We start from the raw sequence: 23,773 nt of genomic DNA, 5'->3' as shown, positions 1-23,773 counted from the left end.
AACGACAGCATCCAGCAAGGTAGGAGGAGGCATAACTTTAGAGTATCTAGAAAATGAGACACAACCAAACGAGAAGACAATCTTTTCCAATAAATGAGAAAAAATCAAGTAATAGAGCTCCAAATTCAATTTAATCTGAAAACTTTATCTGAAATGGAAAATGCAGGGTGCAATAGAAAAACTAAGACTCTGAACTTAAAAATCTAATGATCTGCTGCACCAGTTGTGGACAATGAAAATTGATTCTAAGTCAACTAAAATTCATAATTTGTTACAGAAGATACCTTAGAGCAGTGACTCTAATTAAGGCATGAAGAAAAATGAGAAGTGAAAGAAATTTTAGAAACAAAGACAAATTAGCGTTTTTGCTGAGTCATGTTTGTACAGGAGTTTCATAGGCCCTTCTTAGGGATCACATGACATAACATGTGAAAACCTAAGAATACAAATAGTCAAAGTCAGACAGACTAATTTGATGCTTCAAGCTGTTCCTTGAATCCATGGAGTAAAAAGTTACTTTCATTTTTGTGTAAAGTTATAAACCTCTCTGCACATTTTTTCTCTGATTTTTTAATACAGTATTTGAAGCATACAGACAACACTATCTAAATGATACTAAATGCCTTTTCTAAAGAAAATAGTATCTTTAATCTATTAACAGTTATCTATGACAATATCTCAGAATTTGTTTATTTTTTAATATTTCCTTTAAAATTTCACAGACTTTTGTGATGATACCAAGTACTTCAGTAATGACAGTTTGTGAGGGTGTTTAGAATTATGATGCCAAAGAAATAATGTTAAAATACTAGTGTCAAAACAGCCAGCTGGCTAGAACACACTCAAACTGGAACACATCAGCTATGGGCATGTTTTATAACCACCCCAGTTAGAAGTTATGCAAAGTAGCAATCTGAAAGCATTAACAGGAAAAATACCAGTATAGTGAAACAAAGGCATGTTAGGTAACTGTGACCAGACACAGGACTGTATCAGATAACTGAGGTCAGCTTATGGTATAATATACAATTGCAACATTTCATTCCAGAAGCACCACACTAAAATACAGCACACAAAAGCAAACCACTTCTGACATACACACTAACAAGACTGAAAATCTAGATCTGATGTTGAAGCCATCTAGTACTTCTCTAACTGCAATTTGAGTAAAAGGAAAAGATAAGAGGAAATCAGGACGCATGAACAGATTGAACATAAATGCAAAGTAACAACAGTCTTTGTACAAGAAACTAATCAGGCGTATCTGAAATGCTGCCTTCCATCAGGCATGTTCCTTTTGCAGCACCTCAGCTGTAGAAAGTATCGTGCCTTATAGAGCCACCTGGCTAAGTTACTGAGAAATGCAAGGGTTTAAAAAGGCTAATGCTTGTTGTTGCAGAAGATAATTCAAAGTAACCTGGAAGTGAATGAAATTAAGATGCCTCATAAACTATTCACACTATAGAGGGCTAAGAAACTCAAATGGTACAACTGGAAATTGAAATAGATGTTTAAGGCAGAAGTGTTTGTGTAAGAACAGTAAACAGAACAAATTGCTAAGCAAGGCCACAAGAGATAAAATAAAGCCCTGAAGGTTTGTTCAGCAAAGTGATTTAAATGTCCATAATTCTCCATGTTCTAATTAAGAAGACTTGAATAAAGTAGTGTTATTCATGTTGTGTGTTCCAGTTTAATACTCCATCATTTCTCCTCCATCTTAACTCCTCTGTCTTTGGTGTAATCTCTACCAACAAACATAAAATACAGTTCTGGTTCTCATTGTAAAAAACAATGTGGAAAAAATAAATTACGTGCTTCTCATGACAAAATGCAAGATCCTGATCTGTTGCATGGTCCCATGATATGTTTAGCAGCCTCTGAATAGTAGTTTTAAATTATTAATTATATCTGAAGCAGAATCATAATTTGCTGTTATCCCCCCAAATCACTTCCTAGTTAACAAGTTTACTTTGGTAGGTAAGCCATCTAATAGTCATGACACACTTGTGTTCAATTCAAGAAGTAATGAAACCTAGACCCAGTTAAGTTTGTGATTTCATATATAGACCTTAGCTTGTAAATGTAATCATGATATGCAGAATTACTGCTTTTCCTGCATTGGAAGAAGACATCACATCTGTCATAAAACTAGACAAAACTATGAAACATGGTTGTCAGTTCATGATTAAAATAAAATAGTAAATTATTTTTAAACTTTGTGTTAAATATATTCACATGATCACCATAGCTATACGAAATGGCCACTATTGCAATCACACACTATATTTACATAACATATATGCCACAACAGTTTGTAAGTGTTGAGTTTTCACAGACTAGCCAATTTTACCAGACATAAATAATCTTGTACCCCTTTTTAGGCATTTTAAAAGGAATTAAATGTCCTAAATATATCCGTTCCTCTGCAAAATTAAAAAAAAAAAATCCTAAAAAGTCAGTGCAAATTGAACTTGTTCACCAAGATAGATTCTTATTAAGCTGAGGATAAACAAAGTGTAAGATGTTAAAGGAAGAAACTCATAGAACTGTCAACTGCCTTTAGCAGAGGTTAAAGAAGATTAAGAATCAGAAGTCCTGGATCCTATAGCAGAGCCTTTTGTGAGTAACTATGCTGTGGTTGTTGAGGTGGTGGAGGCTGTGGTTGTTGTGGAGGTGCTTGTTGACTGCCTGCTGTCTGTGGCAGAGGTGTAGATGCTAAGTTATAGTTTGGCACCTGGGACATATTAGTTCCAGCATTCTGATAAGCAGCATCAATAGTAGCTGGCGGTGGACTATACACTGAAGCTTGGTTAGAGTAAGTATTTCCAGCAACAGAGCCAACCATTGTACTGAAAAAAAAAATAAATTAAAAAAAAGTTGAATTAGCAAACAATTTACCAACAGATCAGCAACACTTTATTGCTTCTTCAGCTATTCTATATATATACACACAAAAATCTTGTAACTCTGGATACCTTGCATACTTATAATATTTATAAACTGGATCTAAAACTAGACTGTGAACATAACCTTTGTTTTATTTTGATCTGCAATATGGAATTCCATCTATCTTCCATGCTGCTCATGAAGAAAACCCCCCAAAAAATCTAGGGAACTGATTTAAATAGAAAAACAAGTCAGGTGAAGTATGCAGAAAGCCAGTTTATCCATATATGACTTATCACTCCAAGTAAGTAGCTTTGGGGGATAGAGACTAAGAGATGCTTTAATAAATCAAGGTGGATGTCTCTCCCAACTTTATGAAATAAAATTACTTTATACAGAGAGGAAAAAAAACCCCAAATCATATTAGAGGTAGCTTAGTCACATCTAAGCATCTTTGCTCATCTACCCAAAAGGCCACCTGTATCTGCTTTATACGGGGAACCCGCACAAGTTCTATTAAGTGTTCATAGCCCATTCCCTTATTTTCCAAAATAAGCAGAATTCTTCCCATGCTTCCACAGTCAGATATTTGGAAAGAGTAATACAATATACACTGTGTCAGAATTTAATGCAAAGCTAGCTAGAGCAGCAGATAATCTTCATCGTTAAATGTATATTAAGTTATCTAAAATACAAAATCATCAGTCATATCTAATTTTCTGTTTTTTCTTTTACATTAAAAACATACTAAATTTGTGTATTTCTTTTTAAAAATTAAAAACTAGAGAAAATTATAAAAATTGTAAAAACAGCAGAGAATTTTGAGGTTTGTCAGGAATTTTTACTAAATACACCACACCAATAAAAACTACATGGGAAATAATTGCACTAAAGTATCTTTCTGTTGTATAAAGTTATACTTCTGTAAGAAAAAAACCTCCAAAATTCCTTTAAATATTATCTGTAGTCTTTTCTGTTTAAAGAGATTTAAACTTGAATAGGAAAATAAACTTTAAAATTACTTTGTGTAAGATGTCTGTGCAGGCTGACCAGGAAGTACTGAGCTGGCAGATGGAGTAACTGTGCCTTGGCTGAGAGAAGAGAGTTGTTCAGGAGGAAGATTATAGCCTTGAATATGGCCCATCTGTGCACTCCCTGCCACCAAATATGCATTACTTTGAGGTTGCCCTGGATAAACCTAGGAAATTAAATAAAAGAATTTTAGAAATAAAATTTGGTATTTCATATTTGACTTCAGAACTTAAAGACAGTCTCTCATATCTGTTATTACAGCTGTACTAATAAAAGCAACTTATTGTCTTCTATTAAGTGCTGCAGTACGAAAAAATTACCAGATTTCCAAAGGATATTATTTACATTTCTAACCTCAGGCTCCAGTACCAAAAAGGGCAAATAGTTTACTGGAAAACTTGTATTCCAAATTTCATTTTCATGACTCATACTATCTCATAAAGATAGAAAATCATAAAGACATAAAATAACTCATAACGAGCTTCTACTTTTGAATGAAAATACTGAAGGATTAAGATCATGTATCATTTAGCAGCCCAAAGCAGACTACTTTTTAAAGCCCAGATAACTTTCACTAAGTAGAATGGCTAAAATGAAAAGCCAATCATTATTATTTTCATGTTGTCAGTTAACCTGTTATTTCATGTAACTGTTGAGCCTGCAACTGTAAAATTACTTGAGTAAGGCAGAAGGGAAAATAGGTCTTAAAAAAATTTCAATTGAAAATAAGTTAATGTTTTACAATTGGCAAGAGGAAAAGTTTCCTAGTAGATGTGTGATTAGTATTCTAAATCAAGACTGAATTTCTAAGCTCTATGCTTTTGTTCAACTATTAATTATTTGGCTTAACACAAATAACTACTATGAGGTCTCATGCAAAATTGAGTTCATGTAAGTTTACAAAATACAGCCCTCCTACCTTAAGATCCATGAATCTCAGATGACATATTTATATGAAATAATTTTAGCAGGCAGTAAAGGCATGAGACCTCCTACCTTTTCAGAACTTTATACTCATTCATCTTCATCCCAAAATCCAGTTTTTCCTTTTAAGAATTCCCAGACACATGCCCATTTATAAAACATTAGAACTATTTGACAGGGTCATGACATGATTGCTTATCATATATGAACAAAAGATAACGTTTCTCTTAATGACACTGGAAAAACTTTTTTAAAAACCACTGGAAGAAAGTACATACCTGTGGGAAGCTAAATAACTAAATGTGCTTCAATGTTTATGTAATACTGAATAGGTATTAAGTTGGTTGGAATTTCTTTTTAATCACTCTAAAAGAAAGTAAATTATTGAAAAAACAATTTTAAATGCTACATATTCCTATAAACAGAAAAAGAAAACAGCAAGTGTTCTCCCTTGACCTACTGGCCATGCTCTCCCTTATGCACCTCAGGATTCCATGGCCCTCTTGGTGGCAAGGGCACATTGCTGGCTCATGGATAATTTACTATCTAATATAATGTAGAGAATACTGTAAGAAAAGCCAAGCAAACAAACAACAAAACAAACATTTGAGCAAGTCCTTGGAAAAAGTCAGCTCACGTGAAAAACTGTTTATCACTAACAATTTAAAAGAAATGAACCTAGCTCAGTGTGTAATTGATAATGTCAATGGTTATTAAAGATTTCATACATACCTGAGAGCCAGAAACACCAGATGACTGCATATAATATTGTGGATTTTGTAGTTTTGCATACATGGAATACATTGGGTCTTCATTCACCAGTTTGTTGTACAAAGAGAGAGCTTCCATTGCTTTAACATTGAGCTCTGAAAGTTCTGAATGTTTCCTAGAAAATATATTGTCCAGCTTATTCTACATTTTATATGATGTCAGTACAGAACAAACAATACAGGGAAACTTTCACAAGGTGTGATAAGGAACATACTCTCACTGCTCGAAGTGATGCCTGACAAGTGCCATAATTTTGAACAACACAATACTATAAAATATTATGTAACTAGGAAAAAAACCCTTCAGACTTCCTCCCAGATGAAAAGCTACTAATAAATACATTTATTTTCTTTGCCAGTATTCACAGAAATTATTAAGATATCATTAACTAAAAACAGAGGTCTTTCGAAGAATGAATCTTAATTTTACTCAAAACTCATGTACTTTTTTACCTGTCTATATCTTCCAGCTTTTCATCTATGAGAGGTCCCATCTGGTGGCACATTGCTAGAACAGAAAGACATTAAAATATATCCAAGTAATAAAAATTTCCATACTGCAAGTCATAAAGAAGCTTTATAAAAACTTATCACATAGAAACATGTAGATGCATTTTTTTAATATATCATTACTATAAGCTGTATGCCAAAAAAGCTATAGTAACAGAGGCAGTGTCATGAACAATTTAGGAATAAGACACAGCAGTTTTCAGCAGTGGTACATTTTAAAAAGTAAATTTTAAAAAGAAAATAAAAATACAGTGAAGCAAAACACATTTAACATCAGGGGACTATAAAACTTCAAACTATTTTTCACAAAAATGTTCAAGTGAATCTGAAAGGACCCTCTTCAGGGAATAAATCTGCCACTTCAAACTAAATCACATGCTCAGCTAACATTACTGCAAAACAGGTTGCAATAATTCAAGTCATCTGCACATCAAAGATACTAACAGCACATTGTTATTGCATTGGAATCCTACTGCTTGGGGGAGAGGGATTTTTTCAAACTAATAACACGTGCAAAAAACATAAAAACTTAAGAGAAGTAGAATGGAAAAGCACTGAATAAAGAAAAATGTACCCCCTGAAACTCTCAGCACAAGGACAGGGGGTTCAGGTAACTGTCAAGCAAACCACAGTTAACTAACAAAAAGACTGAGTTTGTCAAATGTAAAATAAACAGCCAAGGAAGCTGAAAGGGGTTACTACTGTCTAGCCCTATTCTAGAATGCAAAATATGCTCACTTATCCAAGCAATGAACTATTTACTAATCAAGAGATGTGTTTAATCCCAAGAGTCACTCAACATTCAAGATGAGAAAGGAGAAAAAAGATTCTGGCATCAAAGTTGACCTAAATGCATTATAAGCAGCTCTGGAACACTCTTTTCACTCCGTTTTCCCAAATTAAAGATGCAGAATATCCTGAAAGCCTCTGGGCCATGATGGGTGAAAGGGCATGACTGATGTGTTCCTTGAAGGCAATGCTAGATGAAAGAGAGGGGTTGTGTGAAAGGCACCCATCTGCTTCTTTGAACCTTGGATCAGTAACACATTGGCAGAAATGCTGGGAAAAGATGTAAGACCTGGTATAAATTCTGCTTACTTTTTACGTATAAGATGAAGCGTGGGTTTTTTTGTCAAACATTGATCAGCACCTGCCACCACTGGCATGAACCCAAGATCCAACACACATCTATAACGAAATTCCTGGAAACTATGCCAAAAATACTAACTACACAAGGCCTACCGGAGCAGAGTGATCATCTGTTTACTCTACAGTTTTCAGCTTCTAGGAGTAGTCCCACAATTTAATACAAAATTCAGAATTGTTCTAAATGATCTCACAATGCATTTTCAATTAAGATCCTAATATAAACCATAGCTGGACGCTGGTTGACAAGCACACTTTTAATTTCTTTGCCACTGTCCTGGACACTTCTTAAGTCAACACTCTGTAACTACATTTGGTACTTGAAAGAATAAAACAATTCATGTTTCTTTTTACCCTCCTTCAGCTTTAGTGGAACAAGAATATGCGCAGACATATCAGTGATGTGCAGTTCCTAAAACAGGATTCATTTACAGGTATGATGAACCAGATAGGTGGATAAAGATGGGAGCTATCCAAAAGCTTACAAGTTTGTGCAACTTTGCCTAATTAACTTCTAGATATACCCAGAATCTGCCAGTTTCTTAACAAAGAAGAGATATAGACTGTTCAGTGAATAAGGGCTGGGTGGCTGCATCCAGAGAGTAGTGGTCAATGGCTTGATGTCCAGATGGAGAGGGATGACAAGTGGTGTCCCTCAGGCGTCCGTAATGGGACCAGTGCTGTTTAGTACCTCCATCAACACTATAGACAGTGGGATTGAGGGCACTGTCAGCAAGTTTGCAGATGACACCAAGCTGACTGGTGTGGTCAATATGCCAGAGGGATCGGATGCTATCCAGAAGGACCTGGACAACCTAGAGAAGTGGGTCTGTGTGAACCTCATGAGGTTCAACAAGACCAACTGCACGGGGGTAGGAGAAATCCTTGTTATCAATACAGGCTGGGGGATGATGTGATAAGAGAGCAGGCCTGCAGAAAGAGACCTGTGGGTACTGGTGGACAAAAAATTGGACGTGAGCAAACAATGTGCACTAGCAGCCCAGAGGGCCAACCGCATCCTGGGCTGCATCAAAAAGTGTGGCCAGCAGATCAAGAGAGGTGATTCTGCCCATCCATTCTGCTCTCATAAGGCTCCACCTGCAGTACCGTGTCCAGCTCTGGTGTCCTCAACACAAGAGGAACATGGACCTGTTAGAGCAAGCCCAGAGACAAGCCACAGAACTAATCAAAGGGCTGGAGAACCTCCCCTGGGAAGACAGGCTGAGAGAGTTGGTGCTGTTCAGCCTGGAGATGAGAAGGCTCCAGGGACACCTTATAGTGGCCTTCCAGTACCTGAAGGGGCCTACAGGAAAGCTGGGGAGGGACTGTTGACAACGGTGTGTAGCAACAGGACAAGGGGAAGAGGTCTTAAAGAGCAGGGCAGATTTAGATTTAGCATTAGGAAGAAGTTCTTTACAATGAGGATGGTGAAGCACTGGAACAGGTTGCCCAGAGATGTGGTGGATGTCCTATCCCTAGAAACATTCAAAGTCAGGCTCGACTAGGCTCTGAACCTGATCTAGTCAAAAAGGTCCCTCCACACTGCAGGGGGGGCTGGACTAGATTATCTTTAAAGGCCCCTTCCAACTCCATACATTCTATGATTCTACAAGTCAACGATTCTATGAAACAGGAAGTGAGAAGATAATTACTACGCAGGCCCTTTTCTCAGGTATGCTTGTGGTGTGCAGATGAAGCTGAAGTAGTTTCAGCTTAATTTTAGTTTGTTTTGATACAGGTAATTGCTAGACAGGATATCAACAACAAAAAGCCCCACGAAATTTTCTCACCCTCAAGATGAAGCAATTCTGGGAGGTCTGGCTGGTCATCAGATGGATCCGCACTTTGTAACATCTGCAAGAGCTGATCCATTTTATCCTAAAACACAAATTGTATAATTATGGTACATGTGGGGTGATGGAGAATTAACACTTTCAGGATAATAAATTAAAGCAGCTATTTAAAATAGCCATTAGGATCTCTCAGGCTTTGGAAATTATCTAGACTAACTTTAAGAAAATGCAAATCACATATGCTACTTCACAGAAATGAAGATGCTTGAAAAAGGAAAACCCAAATGATAAAAATTACTAGTAGAAACAAGTGTAATGAGCAGAATAGACCTTTACTCCTATAAAAATATAAGTCCTTTTAACAATATTTTCTAAGCAGTTTCTATTTTTCCATTCTAGTTATTAAACTACAATGCTACCACCTAGTGGGATTAGTGCAAATGTTTTGACAGAATACATGAAAACAGCATTTTAAAAATAAATTAGAACTTAAACCTAAATTCACTGAAAATTTATCCTGTATTTTCTAAGGCCATCAGAGCACATGAACAAGGTCATTACTAATATATATGAAAGGGTTTCTTTAAGATGATGTTTGGAGAGGATACACAGTTGACTTCAGAATAAGTCATCCTTGATTAAACAGTTTAAGTGCAATCCATATACAAAAATACAAAAAGGGGGAAAATTAACAAGCATAAACTCTTTAAGACTATGTCTTGGAGAGAACTATATTGCTTAACCAAACATTAGATGTAAATGATTAAACATAACTTTTTAGCTGAGTGCTATCAAATAAATTGCCTTTAACAGTCCAGATTTATATAGGTTGTATCAAAGCAGAAATGAAAACCACATTTTTTCCTCATTAACCCCAGGAAAGGCAGGAAGAAGACAAATTAAGTACTTCCTTAAAAATTATACTATGAAAAATTTTAAAACAAAACAAGACACTAAAACATACACTAACAGGGAATAACAGAAGACAAAAGCTGGAAGGCACCTGAGGGCAGGCCTGAGATAAACTGGGCAGATTACAAACTTAAATCTGTTGGAAGGAAGAGTATTTATGGCAGGAATTACATGGGACTTCAGGAAGGCAAATGCTTCAAAAAACAATGACAGAATTCTAGTCAAGAAAGAAATGCAAAGTCATGAGAGAAAGCAAAAAATTACGCAGAACAGTCCTAAGACTCCTGGGAGAGAAAGGAAGGGAAAAAAAAAAAAAAAAAAAAAAAAAAAAAAAAAAAAAAAAAAAAAAAAAAAAAAAACAACAAACCAAAAACAAAACAACCCCCCATAAAAAAACCCACCATAAAATCAGAAAGAAAAAGGCAGAGAAAAACATCCTAAGCTGAGTCGCTGGGAACCTTGCAGAATTACTGCAGCGAGATTGCACAAATCTCATTAATTATTACTTAAAGGGCAGCCAAAAGCTCACAGTTTTCAGAGAAGGAAAGAGACAGTGGTGGTTATTCCGGAAATAAATCTAAATCAGCATTCACTATGGGTATCACAGAGATATCCTGAAGGACTTAAAGCAGAACTTGAAAGCAAATGTGTCACTCCAACCAAGCTTCTAGTTTGGAGGTGAACAGCTGTACAATCCTGGAATAGGGGCCTAAATGGCATGCAGTTTCCAAATCAAGTTTCTGAGATGCCCAAGAACTTCAAGACACATGAACAAATTAGAATACTGCAGATTTTTTTTTGTAGTAGTAGTAGTATATCAACTTTCCCTTCCCACTTTCTTCTGATTATGTTTTCCTGATATTTCAAATTGCTTTTGAAGTACATGATGAAAAGGTTAAACACCACTTATTTAAATGTACCAGCAGTTGAAATTCGATACTTTTATCATGCTTACTTCATCAATATAAACTGGTTCAGGCTCAGGTTCTATTGTCTCTATTTGAACTTCATCACTGAATTGCACTGTTTTCTTCTCAACTTTCACTGTAATATAAACAGACAGATTTTATTTTTATGGCAAAAATGTTTTAAGTTAGCATGTTGCTTAAGTTTTTTGCATTTGAAACATCTACTGTGAAAATGTAAAAAAATTAGTACATAGTAGACTTCTGAAGGCCTAAACAATCTCCACAGACTTAAACAATTTACATAAATATATCTATAAATTGTAAAAGACAGATCAGTTCACATAGAAATATATTTTAGCAAGTAAACGTCCTTACCATAGTCTTCCAGCACATAACATACTTAACAGTAAGTCATCAGGAAAACAGACTAAGGCACAGAGTGAGATTGGAAGAAGCAGGACTAATGAGTCAGGTTTAACAGAAAACTAGTAAAAGCATCTGTGACAAACTGGAACCTTCTTTTCTTCCAGAACAAAATACAGAACTGAAAGTTGTTGAATTTTGCTATTCTTTCTCTATCAAATAATACCTGCAAGAGCATCTCATTGCTCTTTAGTGGAGGCCACAACAAAAAAGCTGTCAAATAATACTTTAACTATACTACTCTTACCAGCTAGTCTTAATATAGTGAACAGGTATCTCTTACAGCACATAATTCTGCTGACCCACTTGTACCATTGGCATATGCATAAGATCACAAGAAATTAATCTTGCAAACTCATCAGACTTACAGAAATCAATTCTAGCATATTCAAACCTTGTCAAGTATTTATTATTTTAATATAAATAGTTAAAGTAGGTTAGATTTATATAAACAGATGGCAGTAACCAGTACGTAGAAAAAAAAAAATCCTTCAATTATGGACACACCCACAGCAACAGTACATAGGTAACCAGGCAAATTAGAAAAACCTGCTGTTGCCTACATTTGTCTGGGTATCAATGGAGTTGTTAAATGAGTCTCAAGGAAGCTACTGAGAAATTCAGCAGTAGACAGCATCGTATTTTTCAGCAGATGCCAGCCTGGGCAACCTTAGTCTGACACATAAAGATATGACTGTTGTTTCTGAGAGCACAACAAGGGCTCCTCAGTTTTACTTTAAATATCACATTAACTTGCAACTGAACCATAACCCCTTGGGTCATGGCAAGGCTTAACATGTATACATAAATGTAGTGTTACTTACTCATTTCTGGCTCAGCAGAAAGATCAGCTGTTACAAAATTAGATGGAAACAATCCTATACCCTGATGAGTTTCACCTTTCCACCAATTTGGATCACTAAAGATAAAAAAAACAACTATAAACCTCATACATTAAAAAAAACATACTCAAATAGAATTTTCTTAAGAATTGCTCTTTACAAAGCATTTATGCTGCCTGTACATAAACACAATTTATATATGGGCAGAAATCTTTATCTTTATGCAGTTACAGTTGTATGTAAAAAATCTGGGAGATAACTGAAGTATTTAATATGTAAATATCTTTTACTGCAATTGTACTCCAATGTATGCATCAGCATAGGAGATAAAATTAATTTCAATTTATTTTTACTAATATACTTACAGTAGGCATTCTCTATAACTTACCTGTCATCAAGGATAGTTATAAGTTCTCCAGCTTTAAAAGTTAATTCGTTGTCTTCAGCAGCCTCAAAGTCATAGATTGCACGAACCTTTCGACCCTCATGTTTGTGATTTGTTAAAAGGCTTGAGGTGCTTGGATACAAACTGGAAAGTGTTGTTTGTTGTTGCCTTTGTTCTTTTAGTGACAGTTCAATAGCTACAAAAGAAGTTACTCACATTAAATTTCCATATAAAAATGGGTTTAATTATATGAAAATGTACCTCTGAAAACTTTCAGTATCATTTCATTCCTGTTGCATCATGATCAGTTCTGCCTTTCACTTAGAAATAATAGTAAAAACCAAACCGATGCTTTACAAGGAGAGAGCACAATTCTGCCCATAGATTTACTGAGGCTTTCAACATGGACCGGATGAAGAAATAGCACTCAAGCACAAATGAAGTGAACTTCACGTAACAGAGTGAAGTCATAATTTTTTTATTTTTATATTATTATCTTGAACTGGTGTGAAGTATTACATTCTCAGTAGTATCTACATAATGTTCAACTTTTCCAGATCAGTCAAAACATAAACATGTACACCCTGTTTCTCTGTTAGATCAGGACTCTTAACCTGACTTCACAGACATAGAAGAACACAGACTGGTTGAGACTGGAAGGCACCTCTGGAGGTCATCTTGTCCAATCCCCTGCTCAAGTACAGCCACCTAGAGCTGACTGCCCAAGACCATTCCAGACAGCTCCTGAATATCTCCAAGAACAGACATTCAAGAACTTCTCTGACCCCTTTGGCCAGAGCAGAAAACATTAGTGACATACACAGATGGGCTAATAGCAATTTCAATAAAGCAATGTTATACTAGATAATAACTAAACAAAACAAAAACAAAACAAAAAAAAAAAAAAGATGAGAAACTGCAAACATCCACCAACTACGAGCACAAGAACTTCACTCATACAGTGTTACAACCTAAAGCCCAAAGCCATGCTACATACAAGGGCTAACATTCGATGTCTTTACATTGCTGAAGTTCGACCTCAAAAAACAGTTATCTAGACCATAAAGATCAAACCACCCTAAGAATAACTCTTCACACATGTCTGGATCATTACATGGCCTTTAAATATACCTTAGTACAACAGTATATCAAAAGAAACCATCCTAGTTTTGTTTACTGGGACTGCAGTGAGACATTTAACAGCCACTTAATGCTTACAGCAATCAAAGCCTTAAAGTATACTACAGAAGCACTATTCAAAGGAGTAAAAGTTTAAAGTTATACACAAAATACTGAATCCAATTTTGCATGTAACTTCCACTATAATTGTTATTTTCTCCTTCCATCAAATGTTCAAACTGCAAATGAATGCGCTTCATTTGCCCCAGGAAGAGGGAAAATGTAAGAGCAGAACTTACTTACTCCACTATGGGAACATTTGATATGTCATTAACATGAAATTTTTTAGATTTTTTTACTGTGTTGTTGCAGTTTAGCAAGGGAAAAAAATAAAAACCAGGAACTTTTCCTATTTTTTACCCATAGAATAGTTTTAATTTCTGACCCTCCAGGAATGGTACAAAAAGAAAGGAATAAAAATCAAAACCAGAATCCATAAATATATTATTTTGCTTCCTTCCTCTATGTGAATATTTGTTCCTGCTTTATTTGATATTTACCAATATACTCATCACATCAACTCACCTTTAGCTAAATCTTCCTCTTCCTTTTTGTTGGCTGCTGTACCAGGATCTTTGGCAACTAGAGCTGGACTTGCTTTTGCCTGTTCAGCAGCCTAGTGAAAGTTAAAAAGTGGAGAGAAAAAAGAAAAAGTGAAAGATGTTAAAGGAAATTCGACAAGGTTCATCTGTATTCATCTCATATACTTTAGACTTCTAGATTGCAGAGCATTTCACACCTCAAAGGAATGTTTTATTAAGACAGAAGAGATTTCATTTTGTGCGCCAAACACATTACAGAATCCAAGACTACAAACTGCAAAATGCAAAACTGAGGATAAATAAGAATTTGTGGCACCCTTCAAGAACAGGTACAAAATTTAACACACCTGTGAACCAATAGCTGGGAAAGTAACTCCTTGCTCCTTAAGATTTTTTATCATAGCAGATATTAAACTAAGCTGTGGATCATTCTTGAATTCATCAGTCCATTCCACCATAAGGGCTTTCAGCTTTTCACAAACTTTTGGATGACCCTGCAAACATAGTATTAACTAGTTAAATAATGTAGGAACCTGTTCTTAATTCCTTAATTTCAAATAATATAATATTACTGACAATACAAAATATCTAGAGACTTTATCTTGAAGTCAAATGTAACACGAAGGGTTATCTTTACTAGAAAGTGAGAACAGTAAACCAGCATTGTGTTTGTACTAGCAGAATACGTAGAAGGCCCAAAATAGAGTAAAACAGGTTATATAAAAGCCCTGTATTATCTCCATTTCACATCTGTACTTAAGTGTTTCATTTCTGTTATTTAGCAATAAAATTAATTTCTATACTTATAAATTAACATCTGCCTTCCCTGAACAAAATATGTAAGTAACTGTAATGTGAAGTGGCACTCAGGAAGTTCTTTCTCACAGCCACAGTCCTCCCAGTAATTTTGTATACTTCTCCCCACCACCAAATTTTCAGTCTTCCAAAAGTATATTCCATTCCACCCCAATTTAATGTCTGATTTAGGTTTTCTATGAATTGTATAAATAATGCAATACATTACCTTATTCAACACATTGCTTACTTCACTGGCAAAATCTCTTGAACAGACTTCTAAATGAAAGATTTTCCCACAGTTTGATACACATGCTCCTAGAAGCTAAGAAAAGAAATATTAAAATGTAGAATTTTTTAAATTTATTTTTGCAATATAACTTTACAGGAATGAAAAGCACTACATTAAAAAGAACCTACTGTTAATGCTTGCATAGCAACATGAGGATCTTTATGGTTCACTCTCTTCATAATAGAACGGAGACAATCCTTAGGCCTAAAAACACAAGACAGATTTAAAAAATGGAATAGAATGAAACATTTCCTGTCACACACATACCAATGCACAACAAGATTAACAGACAGCAAGCTCTCCTGAATATCGTCAGTAGATTATTCAGTAGCTTGTAAGTGCAACATAGAAAAAACCAAACACCATTAACAGTTGCAGCCATTTCTATCTGTAGGATTTGTAGCTTTCCTCATTATCAAAACCTCCCAATTATGTTACATTACAGTAATTCTCAGTAACTACAAAAGGTAAATACTCCAGAAATGCACAACATCCCTTACAATTAAAGAGCTGTAATTCTCTGCAGTCCATAAACCTGCTCCTCTGTATTTATTGTACTTAGCTAAGAACATTCGCTTGCATAACAATTACCAAGACCCTTTTGCTACCTTTTTTTTTTTAGTTACCACCACTACATTCCTCAGAGTCTCTTTTAATCTACAGAATAAAATTTAAAAAGAAGATATGCAATGAACCAACAAGTGCTAAAAAAAATTGTTAAGACATTCTACATCAAAATTTCAAAGCCATAAAAAACAGAATTCAAGTCTTACCTATGTTGTGGCAGATAGAAATAGCGTCAAAAGGAAAGTTAAAAAAGAATTTGAATGGAAGTTTCAGACATAGTTTAGCATACTAAAATCTGTGTGACTTTCTGTTAATTTGTTCTATCTTTAAAGGTGGTGGAAGGCTGAGCAAGACTGGCGTAGGAATTACAATGGGCATACAAGCATTATCTGTTGAAGAGCATTGAAAAGGTAAGCCTGAAGGAGAATGAGTAGGAAAAGAGGAAAACAGAAGGTAAATTCAAACTATGAGATTTTATGCATTCCTGGAGTACTTATAGTCACTTCATTTTTTGGAAGCAAAATTATTTTTCTACTGAGCTGATATTCAAGAACTAACATGAAACTTAGGTATTGGTTACACTACTGCTAGGCTATACTATATTTGGCAGTGTCTACATTTTACAGAGATGTCCACTTCATATTTAGTAGTACTAATTATAGAAAACGCTATCACACAGCAAGATGACATATCACTCAGTGTATAAATTCATATAACCAATTATTACAAATGAAGGCTATAAGGCCTGTTAGCTATTAATTATCCAAGAGGTCTCATTAAGAAATTTGATTGAAAAATAATGCATGCTAAAATTTTCAGAAATACTTGCTTTTTAAACCATTAATTTATGTGATATGAGTGCAAGCACAAAAATCTACATGTCCATTAATGCTAAGCCAGCATTTATAAACATACAATACAGGATCATGAGCTTAGCAGTTGAGGAACAGGACCACTAACCTAAGATTTTTTTAATTAAGGACTCCGAAGACTTATTAAAAAGTAATACAGTAACAAGAAAGCCTCAAAACCAAATGATCTTCTACGTGTTAAGTACAACTTTTGAAAGGTAAAAAACCCAAGAAACCCCTCAGTAAGTTATAAAAATGTCCTAAAAACATCTAATGGCACATTTATTTAACAGGAATTATGAATATTTGAGTGTTACTGTTTTAACATACTCAAACATTTAAAAAAAATCTTTCTATTTCATCTACACCCAAAGAAAAAATAAAATCCAAGCTCACCGGAGTTTTGTCACACCAACTAAGAATCCCTCTTTTAGACATAACTGTAATCCTTATTTTTACTTCAGATTAATTCATCATACAATTTAGTTTGTAAATTATGAGAAGCCCTATGCAGAAATCAGAGGGAAGGCAGGCACCCTGCAAGGAGAGACTTCTATTTCTTAGGCTGCAGTTCTGCTCCAATGATTCCACAATCAAAATTTCAGAGGCAGCACAATGAGTGAGGAATAACAAATCAGTAGGGTGAAAATAGGTCAAGATACAATAGAAGCTATACTATTATATACTAATCTATTTTAAAAACATCCACAATAAATTTCAGTTTCAGTTTTACAGAGTAAAACAATGTATTTCAGCCTATTTTATTTAGCAAAGACAAAATTAACAGCAATTGGAATCTAAAATACTACTCTGCACAACACATTTCATAGATTTTCAGAAATTTACTGTTCATTTACAGTCTAAGGTAACTGACTGTGGGGGTCAAGACTACACAGGTGTCTGAATTTTCTTCCTTGCTCCTTTAGAAACTATGTAGTCAATGATTTTCTGGTCAGCCTCTTAGACATACACTGCAATGACTAAGTGAAATGCTACTGATATTGGGAAAGATGAGGGGAGAAAAAAATATACCTTAGTTTGGAGGACTGTCAAGTAAGCAATTTTACTGTTCCCTCTTCTATGAACAAGCCCAAAAAACAACCCAAGAAGAATCAGCTAACCAGAATAATGACTCACTAAGGCAATGATTAACCCATAATGAATCAGGACAAAGTTAGGCAAGCAGCAATACTGACAAACCATTTCTCAATGACAGTTTTTCAGTACCCCACCCATCCCCAACAGAGCGTGCTGCAACAAACAGTTCTATACTCTCAACCATTGGTGTCTTTTCCCAGTCGCCAATTTCATTTTTTTTCAGCCATCAAGTAGTTTTTCTGGAGAAAAGTTGAAGTTGTTATAGTTTCAGATGTAAAGACTGCTACATCTCATAGATTAATAGAAAAGATAAACCCATCTCAGAACCAAACACAAACTTTGGAACTGGCTAACAGTACACTGACTGAGGAAGGAAGGTGGCTGGGGGGCAGGAGCACTACAGGCTAAATTATGCCATATGTAGCCTTTAATTTTCCCTTTTTATGCTGCTTCAGTCAGAGCTGATAAACTACAGATTCAATTTTGTAAGCATTTTCCCTGCAAAAAAACAACACTGCAAAAATCTACACCTTTCCCATAGTCAGATGATTCAAAATGTCAGTCAAATAGGACCCAATCTCTTAAAATAAACAAGTTTTCAATAATGCTGTAGAGAAAGAAAGGAAAAAAATAATGCTTCTAACAATAAAGCCTTTTTTAAAATCATGTTTCCATGTTGAAAAGGCATCTTGCTCACTAAATTATCTATATTCCAAAAAAATAGGATGCAAACAACGTTATAGGCAACTGCTGGGCTGTAAGAATTCCTAAAAGAAATTCAGAGATTAAAAACACGTGTCAATTGTCTCACAGTTAGGCAAATTTTAGATGATCTTTAGAACCTGAAATATAAAACATGCAGAAAGTGTCAAGTTAATTCCACACATATGGTAATTCTTTACTTATGTTATTTTTTAAAAAGGCATATAATTAAAATATTATTAATGTACTGCTCAAGTGTTTTCTATTACAATTCTTGCATCAACTCTTATTAATTAGATTTTGAAAATCACAAAAAAATAGAGAAAATAGAGCAAGAGTTTGAACTTGCTAAAATCTGTTTTAGTTGGTTGAATTAAGGGAAGAAAGATACAATATTTAGCTACTGGTGATTCTCTGTAGCCAAGGTATTACAATGTAAAAATTAACAGTAGCAAATCTGTTACTGAACTGTAACTGATTTCTCAGAATATGTAGTAACTTTGTAGCATACCACATTTCCAACAATTTCTCAGGATGCAAACAAGTTGTTGGCAGACCCAAATGACACAATGTGCCATGTAACACTATGGAACAAAAAGTGTCACTTAATGAAAAGTCATTCTAGTCTACTGTGGCTTCAGGTGTAAGATGATCTACATCTGATACGCTGCAGGCAAAGAAAACCCATAAAGTAGACATTGTATAATTCGAAATTTTGCCAATAACAGTAACAGACACCTTGTATCAAACCAGAATTGGTAGAAGGGTAAAGCAGAACCCAGCATCCCTGTCACCTGAACTTAAACTGCAGAATTTCAGAGTAGCCTGATTTAAACTTCTTAATAGCGAAATTTGTCTTGCTTTACCTTCTTATGACATGATACAATCCATCAAAACATAGGAAACTCAGAAACAGCAAATTTTAACAGAATCTGCATTTAAGCAACAAGACAACTGGCAGTATCTTACAAGCAGTCTAAGTATTACAAAGGTTGAAGTCGCAGCGATAAAATTGCTATTAAAAAAAAACAACACCCACTAACAAACAAACAAACCCAAAACCACACCACAAACACACACACACAAAAATAAAACCAAACAAACAAAACCCACAAACCATAACAGAAGTTACAGCTGTCGCAGAAAAAATCAGTTCGACATTACCAGAAGTTCTCTAGTTTTGTCAGTTATTTCCAAGCAGCCGTCCTTTGCAACTACATACATTTGAGCACTGTTTGGGCTAAGATGCTCTCAGACTAAATCACCTATGCTTGTCTATGCCTATGAAATGCTTTCATTGAGTAAGAGAATACTGAAGCCTTCAGTAATACTGTTATTGTTACAGGCTCACCATCAAAACACACATGGAGCAGAGATGCACTTTTACTAACATGAAACATTATTAACGACTTGGCAGCTGTTATCTTAACTACAGTTATACAGGGCAGCACAGAAGTCTCACTATGCCATGCTATTTATAAGTACTTTCCTGAGACCATCTCTAATCCCAAGGAATAAGCTTATTTGCAAACCTGCTCTTTGGAACACAAGTCCCAGGTGGGAATTTGCTGTCTGACATCTCATACTGTTTCCTACAGGCTTACAAGGCGTGCCCCTTACCACAAAAAAGATATATCTCCCATAAAGCTACTTCAACATATAAGGGCGACTAAATGGACACCACTCCTGCACGGTGCCTCTAGCACCTGGAACCACAAAGCCCTGAGACGCTGGCTCCTTGCTGAAGGGGTCTACCCCCTCTGCCTGTGGGTGGCGTGTTCTGCCCCAGGACTCAAAACTGGCTAGGCCAGGGCTGGCATGCAGATGAGATAATGCATCGCGGCACCTGAAACTCACCCTAACCTAAAAAGAAGTCACCGGACAGCACAGGGCAGTGGGGGGACTTCTGCCTCTGTGGAAAAGGAGACCAGTACTCGCTAGTAGCTATGGGGCACACCACTGTGCTGTGGCCTGCCAGGTCTTCGTGAGATCTCAGAGGTGGAGTGTAACTGCTCTTTAAAGAACAGAGAGCAGGGAACTGAGACTCGCCGCCCTGAGAGAGCCGCCCACGCGGTGTGTGCCTGCTGCCCTCCAGCCCAGCAGCCCTCACTTCTGCTACCTTCAACACGCTAAGACTTCCATCTTCAAATCTTCCCTGCTTTTCTCTCTCAATACAGAATTCACTCCCCATACTCACACACACAACAGCGACCCCAACGGGAGGGAACTGCTACGGGTTCTAAATCACCTCCCTTTATCATAACAATCTTCACCTTATCAGTGACTTGTACTACAGTTATATATTTGTACATCTCTATTTTGTTCATAAAGTATCAACATGTGTAAACAGAAGTTCCTCCAGACACTCCTCTTTTCGCACCAGTTCTGAGGAGAAGGAAAGTCACCCCAAAAACCCCTCCTTGTTCTGTTGTTGAACCCTTATACAAAGCAATCAATCCAAGTTATTCTCAGATAATCCCTTCACTAAACAGCAGCAATGGCGTAAGTCTCTTTTTAAGGCTATTCTATGGCCAAATTGTTAGAGGGAATGCTTGGACAAGATGCACTTAAAACATTTCCAAAGCCTAATATAACACTGAATGAAAAACACTATAGATACACCGAAATAATGCCTTTAAACTGCACTTTTTATCTGATAACACAAATTATACTTGAGGTTTTCATGTCCAAAAAACAAGTGCAAGCATGAAGTATGTGAGAAAGCTCAGTGAAGAATCAATAATGGGAGCATTAGTGGCCCATACTAAGATGTGTTTAATTTAATAGCACAATTTTAAAGTGTACATTAATCAAAGCCTTGATGTCAGAGAATAGCTTCACAAAACAAGGTAAAGAAACAGAACCTTATTGTTTTCTGTGACAAAGACATTGGTGGTCTGGTGGTGAGGACAAGGGAAGGACAACTGATGCCTTATAACTTCGTTTTAGCAAAGTTTTGACAAACAGTCGAAGCTCATATAGTCTCCTTATTGCCCAGCTGGTGAAATATGGACTGGATACAAGGATGATATGATGGGTTGAAAACTTGCTGGCCTCCTAAGCTCAAAAGGTTGTCAGCAGTGGTGCAAATTCCAGCTCGCAGGCATACTTAGTGTGGTCCACAAGGATCTCTACTGGGACCAACACTGCTAAATGTCTTTACTAATAAGCTGAATGATGGGAGGCAGTGCACTTTCAGCAATTTCGCTTGACAACAGCTAATTTGGGGCAAGCAATCAATACACTGGAAGACCAGAGGACTATTGATCAAGTTCAACAAGAGCAAGGGCAAGATGCTGCATTTTGGTGGGTTTGCACTAGCAAAGGCCAGAAGCTGACTTAAAAAGCAGCTCCACGTGAAAGGATCTGCAGGTCCTATTGAGTGAAAGGTATCAGCAGTGCAGCCCGGCAGCAAAGACAACCAGCCACATCCTGAGTCAAACAAGTGGTCAGCACAGCCACCTGAGCCAGAGAAGTGATCTTTCCCCTCTGTTGAACACTTGCAAGATTACATCTGGAGTACTGCGTCCAGTTTGGGTCTCACCAGTGTAAGTTTGCACTGCAGCAAGTCAAATGGAAGGTTGCCAGAATGGTCAAAGAGTCACATACCAGGAGAGATGGAGAACTGCTTTCACCTTTAAGAAGAGCACACTAAAAGGGTATCTTTCTGCTTTCTACAACTAATTATTCAAGAAATACATAGAACACACAGCCAGACTCTTTCTTAGAGCTGCAAAGTCGAAGGACAAGATGCAATAAGCAAGTTCCAACAGAAGAAATTGTAATAAGATTGCAGGATTATTTATTTAGTTACTTACTGTGAGGTAAATAAACTGCAAGGGTAAATACTGAAATACTGAAACATACTGCCCGTATTGTTGTGAAAACTCTGACCTTAGAGGCATTCAAGACCTGACGTGGTTCTGAGCAACCTAATCTAATTAGACCTGTTTAGAGCTGGAGGACTGGACTTGCTCACCTCTGGAAGTCAGTTCCAACCTAGATTATGATTCTTTAAGAAAAATCCCACACAAAGTCTCCTGAGTTTACAGTGACACTGCTAAAACGTATCAGTTTATTTCTTCTACTACATTAGTGAAAAGATGCTGTACACAAGTTCTAAAGTTAACAGATCAGCTAGCAACCTGGAAGGAAGAACTGCAAAATATCTGAGCAGAAAATCCATATATTTTGCTTTTACTTGTAATAAATTTAAGTAAATTGAGCTGTAGCAAAAATCTATACCAGATAAAAATGTCATTCCTCACACCTGAGTATGAGACTGAAATAACAAAATTTTAAGTTTGGGAAGGAAATTTCTCAAGTCACTTACCCTGTGCGTGACTGTCCAACTTTATCACAGATGTCTAAGATGAGGCCCCAGTCCTCTGCAGTGTTCATCTCACTGGTTGCTTTCTCTGATGAATAAAACATAAGTAAATAAAAAAAAAATATTGCAAACAAAATTGTCAAGAAAGATGTTGCAATATTACCTCTTCGTATGTTGCTAAATGCATTGCAAATATCTATATTTAATAAATTCATATATTAAAACTCTTGTACCTAATTCTTTTAATTTCCAAATGTTCACTTGCAGTCATAGCTTTAGACTTGAAGTAAGCATATATTCTGGGGCTGTTTTCCCACAATAAAGATATACCCAGAATATGACAAAAGCTTTTTTTTTCCATTTGGAACTTTGTTTCCCTGCTTCATATAATATTCACCTCTTAATCTACAAAACACAAAACATACATCAGCACTGAGTGCTATCCCACATGGAATGTCTCAAGACTACCTAGTTTTATGAAAGGAAGCAAAGATTTCCTATGAAAACTTACAGGAAAGATTAATTATCCGAATTAGCACTTGCAAAACTGCAGAGAAGAGAATGACAAACCAAAACGCAATCTTCAAAAGTTACTAAGAATTACTCATCACAAAGTTGATGGCTTGTCTTTATGAATTAGTTTCTCTGTCCTACAAATTGAAGTTAGGTTAATTTTTTTCTTACCTCAGACCAAAAATGCAGAAGTGCAAAGCTTTCCAATTATGTGCTCTCAAAGCATTTCTGAGTAAAAATTAAACACTGCCATATACAACTAGAATGGTAATGTATCGGTTGCATTGCTTCATGCAAGGAAAACAGCAAAGCAATATGGAGAAATCCTAAATGGAGGTCAGTTCCAATTCTGTATGTTCTGTCAGATAAGTAA

At 36.0% G+C, this 23,773-nt stretch overlaps 1 protein-coding gene across 1 annotated transcript; it reads right to left on the bottom strand.

Annotated features, from left to right (window-relative positions):
- Window positions 1-2,376: 2,376 nt before the first annotated feature.
- On the bottom strand, window positions 2,377-22,958 carry STAM (signal transducing adaptor molecule (SH3 domain and ITAM motif) 1). The gene is made up of 13 exons (XM_010001219.1): window positions 22,891-22,958; window positions 15,468-15,543; window positions 15,277-15,372; window positions 14,598-14,746; window positions 14,236-14,303; window positions 12,535-12,727; window positions 12,129-12,223; window positions 10,929-11,017; window positions 9,059-9,146; window positions 6,066-6,120; window positions 5,575-5,728; window positions 3,909-4,084; window positions 2,377-2,849 (listed from the first exon to the last, which is right to left on the bottom strand). The coding sequence occupies exons 1-13, from the start codon at window positions 22,956-22,958 to the stop codon at window positions 2,603-2,605; spliced, it is 1,554 nt and encodes a 517-aa protein (XP_009999521.1). The 3' UTR covers window positions 2,377-2,602.
- Window positions 22,959-23,773: the final 815 nt, after the last annotated feature.

Source organism: Chaetura pelagica, unplaced genomic scaffold (genome assembly GCF_000747805.2).
Source record: "Chaetura pelagica isolate M959 unplaced genomic scaffold, ChaPel_1.0 scaffold841, whole genome shotgun sequence".
Classification (NCBI taxonomy): domain Eukaryota; kingdom Metazoa; phylum Chordata; class Aves; order Apodiformes; family Apodidae; genus Chaetura; species Chaetura pelagica.
The sequence above is the reverse complement of the archived record's forward strand: the minus strand, read 5'-3'. Positions and strand labels throughout refer to the sequence as shown.